General features: G+C 41.7%; 1 protein-coding gene across 1 annotated transcript; it reads right to left on the minus strand.

Annotated features, from left to right (window-relative positions):
* Positions 1-9440: 9440 nt before the first annotated feature.
* Positions 9441-10221, minus strand: LOC142179937 (uncharacterized). Its single transcript, XM_075250837.1, has 3 exons — positions 10072-10221; positions 9861-9926; positions 9441-9659 (listed from the first exon to the last, which is right to left on the minus strand). The coding sequence occupies exons 1-3, from the start codon at positions 10219-10221 to the stop codon at positions 9441-9443; spliced, it is 435 nt and encodes a 144-aa protein (XP_075106938.1).
* Positions 10222-10679: the final 458 nt, after the last annotated feature.

A 10679-nucleotide genomic window follows, 5' to 3' on the forward strand; every position in this document is an offset into this window, starting at 1 on the left:
AAAATCAATGGAAGTTTATATTGATGACATGCTAGTTAAATCCCTGCGCGCAGAGGACCATTTGACCCATTTGCAGGAAACATTCGAAATTTTGAGGAAATACAACATAAAGCTCAACCTCAAAAATGTGCTTTCGGGGTCGGTTCGGGCAAGTTCCCTGGCTTCATGGTGTCACATCGGGGAATAGAGATTAACCCCGATAAAATCAAGGCCATCGAAGACATCGTCGTTGTGGACAACGTGAAGGCCGTACAAAGGCTAACAGATCGGATTGCAGCCTTAGGCCAGTTTATTTCAAGATCATCTGATCGAAGTCACAAATTTTTCTCTCTACTCAAAAAGAAGAACGATTTTGCTTGGACCCCGGAGTGCCAACAAGCATTAGAGGAACTAAAACGATATCTATCAAGCCCACCACTACTTCACACTCCAAAAATAGACGAAAAACTTTGTTTGTACTTGGCAATATCGGAAGTCGCCGTAAGCGGTGTCCTAGTTCGAGAAGAGCAAGGTATGCAATTCCCCGTTTATTATATGAGTCGAACCTTAGGAGAAGCGGAAACTAGATATCCGCTCCTAGAAATATTGGCACTTGCACTGATAAGCGCCTCTAGAAAGTTAAGGCCATACTTTCAATGTCATCCCATATGCGTATTAACCACTTACCCGCTTCGTAATATTTTGCACAAACCCGAGTTATCAGGCCGACTGGCCAAATGGGCCATCGAACTCAGTGGATACGATATCGAATATCAACCCCGTACGGCCATCAAGTCTCAAATTTTAGTAGACTTCATGGCCTATTCCACGCCAACCCTCGTACCCGAAGTCGAAAAAGAACTCCTGTTGAAATCAGGTACATCATCGGGGGTATGGATCCTTTTTACAGACGGGGCTTCAAACGTAAAAGGGTCCGGGCTGGGCATAGTTTTGAAACCACCCACGGGTAACACTATTAGGCAATCTATTAAAACTATCAGGTTGACTAACAACGAGGTCGAGTATGAAGCCATGATTGCAAGTCTCGAGCTAGCTAGAAACTTGGGAGCAGAAGTCATTGAAGCCAATTGCGACTCTTTGCTGGTGGTGAGTCAAGTAAACAAAATCTTCGAAGTTCGAGAAGGTAGAATGCAAAGGTATTTAGATAAACTGCTTGTCACTTTGCACCATTTCAAACAATGAAATTTACGGCATGTTCCACGAGAACAGAATAATAAGGCCGATGCGCTTGCGAATTTGGGATCGTCGGTCGAGGTAGATGACTTGGGCTTAGGGAATGTTGTTCAACTTTCAAGATCGGTAATCGAAGAAGGTCACGCCGATATAAATTCTACAAGCTTAACTTGGGATTGGAGAAACAAGTATATTGAATACTTAAAGAGCGAAAAACTCCCATTAGACCCTAAAGATTATAGGACCCTACGGACTAAAGCTGCTCGATTCACATTGGCTTCGGACAGAATGTTGTACCGAAGAACATTCGATGGACCGTTGGCAGTATGCTTGGGTCCGGGAGATACCGATTACATCCTACGGGAAGTGCACGAGAGTACTTACAGGAACCACTCCGGAGCCGATACATTAGTTCGAAAAATAATCAAAGCAGGGTATTATTGGATCGATATGGGCAAATATGTGAAGGAATTTGTTCGTAAATGTGACAAATGTCAAAGGTTTTCACAAATGATCCATCAACCCGGAGAGCAACTCCACTCAGTCCTGTCTCCATGGCCATTCATGAAATGAGGAAAGGATATCGTCGGCCCTCTGCCATCGACCCCAGGTAAAGCCAAATTCATTTTATTTATGACTGACTATTTTTCTAAATGGGTTGAAGTGCAGGCGTTCGAGAAAATAAGAGAGAAAGAAGTTATAGACTTTATTTGGGATCATATCATATGCCAATTCGGGATACCCGCCGAAATAGTGTGTAACAATGGAAAACAATTCGTTGGCAGCAAAGTAATAAGATTCCTCGAAGACCACAGAATAAGAAGGATACTATCGACGCCATACCACCCCAGTGGGAATGAACAGGCCGAATCAACGAACAAAACTATCATTCAAAACTTAAAGAAGAGGTTGAACGACGCTAAAGGAAAATGGAGAGAAATCTTACCCGAAGTCCTTTGGGCATATCGGACGACGTCAAAATCCAGTATGGGGGCAACCCCATTCTCCTTAGTATATGGGTCCGAAGCATTGATATCGGTCGAAGTTGGTGAACCCAGTGCCAGATTTCGATTCGCGATGGAAGAATCAAATAACGAGGCTATGAATACCAGCCTCGAACTATCGGACGAAAGACGAGAAGCTGCTCTCATCCAATTGGCCGCCCAAAAGCAGTGAATCGAAAGATATTATAATTGAAGAACCAAGCTCTGCCATTTCAAGCCCGGGGACTTAGTGTTAAGAAAAGTTACCATCAATACCCGAAATTCGAACGAAGAAAAACTAGGACCGAATTGGGAAGGACCATATCAGGTGCTCGAGAACATCGGAAAGGGATCGTACAGGCTCGGCATTATAAACGGCAAACAGCTATCAAGCAGCTCGAATGTATCACATCTAAAACGGTACTACTGCTAAGATGGATCAAGGGCTAACAAGGGCTAAGATTTATATTTCAAAACTGACCCCTGCAGAAGTCCAAACAAGGGCTAAGATGGATCTTTCGCTTGAAAGCACGCGTTGCACTCTTTTTCCCTTAAACTGGTTTTATCCCAAATGGGTTTTTCGGCAAGGTTTTTAATGAGGCAACCATTGATCGTGCTGCACTTACAACAATATCCGAGGCCTCTTTACAATCTACCTCGAATACTGAGGGGGCATTAGGCCCTCAAACACATCGAGTTCAGATGCAAGAGAGTTATTTCACAACAACAGGGTTCCAATAGGAAAAATTGTAAGAGCCAAATGGTCAAAACGAATCATGCTCATGTAGATTGGCCCGAACCCAGGCGCGGAACATGAACACGTGTAATAACGTGCGAAGAAAGTTCTCTTCTTTATCGGCATCTTATATCCAAGGAAAATTCCTCTATTTTGAGATTTATTATGCAAATAGAATCAAGTTAAATTCAACCAATTATGCCTACGGGCTACATTACCTCGAGTTCGAATCATTCACTCGACGACTAAAGCCTACGGGCTACTTTTATTTCGAGTTCGAGCAATCACTCTCTCGACCATCACGCCCACGGGCTATGTTACCTCAAGTTTGAATCATTCACTCGATGACTAAAGCCTACGGGCTACTTTTATTTTGAGTTCGAGCAATCACTCTCTCGACCATCACGCCTACGGGCTACGTTATATCGAGTTCGAATCATTCACTCTACGACTAAAGCCTACGGGCTACTTTTATTTCGAGTTCGAGCAATCACTCTCTCGACCATCACGCCCACAGGCTACATTACCTCGAGTTCGAATCATTCACTCGATGACTAAAGCCTACGGGCTACTTTTATTTCGAGTTCGAGAAATCACTCTCTCGACCATCATGCCCACGGGCTACATTACCTCGAGTTCGAATCATTCACTCGACGATTAAAGCCTACGGGCTACTTTTATTTCGAGTTCGAGCTATCACTCTCTCGACCATCACGCCCACGGGCAACATTACCTCGAGTTCGAATCATTCACTCGACGACTAAATCCTATGGGCTACTTTTATTTCGAGTTCGAGCAATCACTCTCTCAACCATCACGTCCACGGGCTACATTACCTCGAGTTAGAATCATTCACTCGACGACTAAAGCCTACGGGCTACTTTTATTTCGAGTTCAAGCAATCCCTCTCTCGACAATTACGCCCACGGGCTACATTACTTCGAGTTCGAATCATTCACTCGATGATTAAAGCATACGGGCTACTTTCACTTCGAGTTCAAGCAAAGCACTCACCCAACTATTTTGCCTACGGATTATATTTCTTCAAGATCGAATCACTAACTCAACTAGTAAGCCCAAGGGCTACGTCACTTCGAACAAATCAATAATAGAGACTACAAAGTCCAAATTTGATTGAATTATTAAGATCCTTGTGAAAACATTTGTAAAGGCACGCAAAAAGTCTATACAAATCGGCCAAAGTTGTCTATATACAAATATTTCTGCATGATAACAAACATAACTATGAACTAATCTTCCTGATCACCCTCGGATCCGCTCTTGTTACCGTCATCGTCATCATCATTGCCATCAGAAGCCAAGGCTTCAGCTTCAGCTTCGAGCTCTTTATCCTTTTTTATTTCTACAGTAAAGTCAAAACCCCGAACATGTATCTCCTCGAGGGTCTCCCTCCGAGACCTACATTTGGCAAGTTCGGCAATCCAGTGTGCTCGGGTGTCGGCAGTATTCGCCGCCTCTCGTGCCTCCATCTGAGCAGCCTCGGCATCAGCCCGATACACGGCAATGGACTTATCCGCCAAGATTTTCGATGACTCAACCTCAGCCTTGGCCTCGGCAAGCTGGGCTTCAAGCTCCTCGATCCTCTTAGCTTGAGCCGAACTCTTTTGCTTAACGTTTCAAAGCTGGACATCGGCCGATAATAAGTTGGTCAAAATGATCTCTTTTTTCGCAGCCAGGTGATCGATAGTCTCCTTCCACCGATTACATTCGGCTTTGATTTGATCGACTTCTTCCCGAAGTGACCCGATCATTTCAACCTTTTGCTGCAGCTGAGACAACGAAGGGTTAACTTCCACAGTCGAGTCAAACCCATACTTTAACAGAACGAGGCTCATCTTCTTGTCAAGTTCGGCCTCTTCTTCATGAGCCTTAGCCAAATCCGCTCGGACGTCCTTTATAGCCTCGTCCTTTTGGCTGCAAAGAAGCCGCAAGGCGTCTCTCTCCCCCGAGACCTTCTGAAGCTCGACCTCGCACTGGCTAAGGTCGACCCGAAATCTACTAATGGCCTGCATAGTAGGGAAAGAACACGAGTCAAATTCGGAAAAGAACAAAGAAACCAAGTATAGTAAAATCATTACCCGAGTAATGAAATGTTGGGCCTCTTCCAGTAGAAGAGAAGCGTCCCCGATATCGGAAGCATCACCGACTCTGGTAAAACAATCCCGAAAGGGATCCCCTGCACTAGAGCCTCCGCCCATATCGGGGGTCTCCAATTCTCGAGCTTCCTTTAACGCCTCCTCAGAAAAGGTGGGAAGAGAAGGCGAATAACCCACTGTCATAGTCCCAAGTGAATTGCTCGGGGCATTCCGATCAAGACTCGGGATCCCGGATTCAACCCCGACCGGTATAGCTGCCATCGATTCAGGAGCTTCGGTGACCTTGATAACTCTGGCAGATCGGGACACCAAGGCCGAGGCACCTCCTTCTTCCTCTTCTTCTTCTTCGTCTTCTTCTTCTTCTCTCAGTCGTTGGACCGAGTCAATCGAAAGGAAAATTGCCTTCCTCCTCACCCTTCGAGTTTCAGGCTTGGGTCCCTCTGATCGAGAGGCAGCTTTGCACTTCTTGTCTTTCCCCGGTTTCGGGACCGGAGACTTGGTTCCTTCTTCACCGCTCGAAGGCCTCAAAACGGCATCCTTGGTTATGCCTGCATGAAAGAAAATCGGTAATGAATGGAGCACAAAGAGCGCTATGAAGAAAACGAGAAGTAAAACCTTACCATTGTTCTTGGCTTCCCATCTGCCTTTAGCCAAATCACGCCAAGCGCGTTCGACATAAGAGAAAGTCGAGGCTAACTTCCGAACCCAATCCTTGAGGTCGGGCACCGCTTGTGGCATCCAAAGGGAAGCTGTATATCGGGAAGAAACATCAAAAAAATATTATGAGAACAACTTACGATCAAAATTCCATTCCTCGGGGAACGGCATCTTCTCTTCCGGAATAAGGTCACGGGTCCTCACCCGAATGTAATGCCCCATCCAACCCCGATCATTGTCTTCGTCAATGCTCGACATCAAAGCCTTTGATGCCCGACGATGAAGTCTGATTAATCCTCGAAAGATTTGAGGCCGATACAACCATATGAGGTGATTCAGGGTAAAATCCAGCCCCCCGGCTTTGGTGGAGAAGAAGCAAAGTAGGATTACTATATGCCACACAGAGGGATGAATCTGACCAAGGGTGACCTGATATCTCTTGCAAAAATCGATGATCACCGGGTCAACCGGACCTAATGTGAAGGGATAAGTGTAAACACTTAAAAACCCCTACACATGGGTGACGACACTCTCTTCGGGGGATGGAATTTGCAACACAACCTCGGAACCCCAGTTACAGTCTTTTCTAACGGCCTCGAGATGACCCTCCGTTATAGAGCACATATACTTCGACACGTGCTCGCATTGACCCGGGACGGATGAAGGATTCTCAACCTTCAAATCGATCTTTAGAGTACACGGGCCGGGAATATATTCATAGGTGGACGGCTCCACCGGCGCCTTGTCGCCGGACGGCCGTGAAGAAGAAGCTTTCTCCTTCTGAGGCACAGTTTTCGAAGTCTTGGCCATTGATATGGGAGGAAGAAAGACAAAGGAAAGTGAAAAATTGACAACACCTAAACTCTGGTAGCAACAAGTAAAGAAGAAAAGATGAGAAAATTTGGGGGAGTGAATGCATGAAAGAAGTAAATGATAGGTGGAAGAGCTATTTATAGGCTCGCATCGTGACGGTTCAATATCACAGGTGGCTGACCGCCATCTGACAAGCATTAAATACCTTGAAAGGCTTGATCGATAGGACAGCTATCACATATGTCATAATCGATCCCTGTGAAAACGTCGGCTTATGACTCGATCGAACCACCAAAAATCACATCGATTCTTACCGCATCCTTCGTGAGAAACGAGGGGACTATCTGTAGACGGTCGAAATAGAATTCGGCCTTCCTATGTTTGATCGAGTTCGAGTGTTAAAAAGTCAGAATGAAATTTTTGGGAGTGAGCTCCGAAGTCGGTACTAATGAGCCTCGAGCCTGAAGGTCGATCGAGGAGTCGGCTCGATAACCCTATCGAGCCCGTGGCCGAATCGATCCACAAGGCACTGCTTCGAGGTCGGAAATGCGCGACGCCCATCTCGAAGGTCAGACTCGAGCCAAGACCGAAAGGCCCGACCCAGTAACGAGCTAGAGCCAGTATCGAGCTCACAGAAAAGAGCCGTTGTGACCGCACCAAGAGAGAGAATCTTGGTGGGAATCAAGGAAGAGACAAGTCATCATGGGCCTTCCACTATATGTTTTATTTTATTATTTTTTGTAATTATCCTCTTCTATAAAAGGGGGAATCCTTGTAAGCTAAAGGGCAGAGACAAAAAAAATCACTTCTTAGATTGAAAGATATCCCTTTGTGTTTGCTTTACTTTATCCCATTCATTTTTATTGCCCACTATTTACATTCTCATAGTCAAGAATATACGTATCTCTATTTTTCTACACGATTTATATCGAATTGTATCGCATATCCTTAGAACCATACACAAAATCTAACGTTATCCGATTTTTCCGGTAAACAAGACCCTAGAAGCTAAAAAAGGCTATCATGAGTAATTGCAATAATCGGGTTCATTGATATTCCTGGTATAGTAGATGCTATCACACATACAATCATACTTTTAATTATTTATTTCTAGCGTATTTCACACTTTGTGAAGCTATTGGTTATTGTTAGTGTAATTAGTCATTGGAAATACTTCTTTTTCAGTATTCTCATCATAGCATCTTTACTCTTGTATTTTTCAAATTTGTTTTGAAAACGCTTTATTTTGGATCAATCGAAAGTCTATCTGAAACAGTATCTCTATCTCACACAAGATAGGGGTAAGATCTATGTACACTCTATCCTTATCAAACCCTACTTATAGGATTTGTCGTTGTTTTCAAATATGCATAGCGTGTTTTTGAAGAAGTTCCCCGAAAGATTATTTTCTTCGAAAGTTGTCAACTACAAGACTTTAAAGGAAAGTAATTTTTTTCAAAAAAACCTCCTTTATCTAGGATAGGGTAGGAGGGAAATTATTTTTATCCTACGTATCATGAATATGCATGCACTTTGGTATCGTGCATGCTTTACCAAGTATATCTTGAGGCTTTAATTATCATGTCAATTGATGGAGTAGCTTAAGATGGCTGAAGGATACTGGGATATCTATCTGAGACAGAATCTTGATTACACCTTTTAGCATTATTGAAAGAAAAGTAAGCTTTTTTAAAGTGTGTAATGATTGCAGTTAAAATGATAAATTATCAGGGTCCCTCAGTTCTGACCTCCCATTACCAAAAATGAAAAGAAGCAACAAATAAAAACCTTTGTATTTTCCTCCTTTATGAAGTACTTGGACCAGAGAACGTTCGTAATATATATACAGAGAGTATACAGAAAGGAATTATAGATGTTAGCTTGCTTCAGAGTTAATTATGGCATCTGTGGTTGATATACGTGTATCTTAAGGTACAGTATATATAAGATCACTTTGTCTAAAACTCTACACGACTATTAAAGAAAAATTCTCAAGCATAAAAACGAGAGTATGCTTATCGAATTTCCAAAAGCGATTCAAACGATGTCTCTTAATATACATTGAATAGTGATTTTTTCCTTCTCGTATAAAAAAAAATAGCTTATAATATATGAAAATATAAAACATCGTACAAGGATGCCTGTCGTAGTATATACCGAAAATTCAATTCGGCAGCTGGATTGTTGGTTGTTAAACTAAGAATATGCTTTTCCAAGTGTGAGAAGACAAAAGTACCAAGTCTCTAGTCATTGCTTAATGTTATTCATTGAGCTCGGTGAGAAATAGTTGAAAAGAAGAGGAAGACAGAGAGAATCTAAGATATGGACGTTTTGGAAGTCCATGGGGCAGATAGAGCAGTAACTTCAACTCAATCGGGTTGCATATTATAGCTCTGTTACTTCTGCCTTAAGGAACTTCCCACCCACCCCCCCAACCAGTGTAGATGCACCTAATAAATTTATCTCAACCTAATACTTTTTATGAGGAGTATAAATTTATGTGTATATTATAAAATTATAGCAATATAAGTCAAGAAATATAGATAAAACTTTTCTTCTATCAAGTTGTATTCAAGTCTATCTTATTAATGTCTTTTGTAAAATTAGAAATACCGTATATATGGTGTACAATTTACTTGAGAGTTACAAGATATTAAATAAATGTAATAAATATAGTCATGTATATCCAAAATGGTTCATGGATGAGTTGTTGGACATTCACAAATTCAATGTATTCATAACACTCCCCCTTGAATGTCCATAGATAATGTACCTCGTTAAAATCTTATTAGGAAAAATCCGGTGGGAAAAAGCCTAGTGAAGGCAAAAAAGTACACATATCTTGTAATACGCATTGAATGCTGCCTCATTAAAAACCTTACTAGGAAAACTCAATTGGGACAAAACCTTGGTTAAGGGAAAAAGAGTACAGCGCGTATTATACTCCTCCTGATTAAAATTTTATTTGATATCTCGGAGACGACACATTCCAATCTTATGTCTCAGCTTTTCAAATGTTGATGTTGGCAATGCCTTAGTGAATAAATCTTCTAGATTGTCACTTGAACGGATTTGTTGAACATCTATCTCACCATTTTGCTGATGATCGTGTGTAAAAAGGAACTTTTGGTGAAATATGTTTTGTTCTGTCTCCTTTGATATATCCTCCGTTAAGTTGAGCTATGCAAGCAGCATTATCTTCATACAATATCGTTGGAATCTTCGTTTTTAAAGAAAGACCACACAGTTGTTGAATGTGTTGAGTCACTGATCTCAACCATACACACTCTCGACTAGCCTGATGAATAGCTATTATCTCTGCATGATTGGAAGATGTAGCAGCTAAAGTTTGTTTTGTTGAACGCCATGAAATAGTTGTACCTCCATAAGTAAATAGATAGCCTGTTTGAGATCGGGCTTTATATGGATCAGACAAATAACTTGCATCTGCATAATCAGTCATTTGTGAATCGGATTCATAAGAATAAAATAATCTCATATCAATAGTCCCTCGGAGGTATCTAAAAATATGCTTAACACCATTCCAGTATCTTGTTATTGGAAAGAAACTAAATCATGCTAATAAACTTACTGCAAAAGTTATATCTGGTCGAGTATTATTTGCAAGATACATTAGTGCCCCAATTGCACTAAGATATGGAGTTTCATCACCAAGAAGTTCTCCATCATTTTCATGAGGTCGAAATGGATCTTTATTTATAGCAAGTGATCTCACAGCCATCGAGGTACTCAATGGATGTACTTTATCCATATAAAAATGCTTTAGGATCTCTTCGGTATAAGTTGATTGATGGACAAAAATTCCATCTTTCATATGCTCAATTTGTTGACCAAGATAAAATTTTGTCTTTCCAAGATCTTTCATTTCAAACTCTTTCTTCAAACAGTCTACTTCTTTTGGAAGCTCCCCAAGAGTTCCAATGATATTTAAATCATCAACATACACAATAATTATAACAAATTCAGGTCCAGACCTTCTTATAAATATACAAGGACAAATCGGATCATTCTTATACCCTTCTTTCAGCAAATACTCACTCAGGCGATTATACCACATTCGCCTTGATTGTTTCAATCCATATAAGGATTTTTGAAGCTTTATTGAACAAGTTTCCCGAAAACTTTTATTAGTTTCAGGAACTTTAAGCCTAGGGTTGGCAAGTGGGCCGGTCCAGGCCC

The sequence above is a fragment of the Nicotiana tabacum genome, chromosome 4, assembly GCF_000715075.1.
Source record: "Nicotiana tabacum cultivar K326 chromosome 4, ASM71507v2, whole genome shotgun sequence".
Classification (NCBI taxonomy): Eukaryota; Viridiplantae; Streptophyta; class Magnoliopsida; order Solanales; family Solanaceae; genus Nicotiana; species Nicotiana tabacum.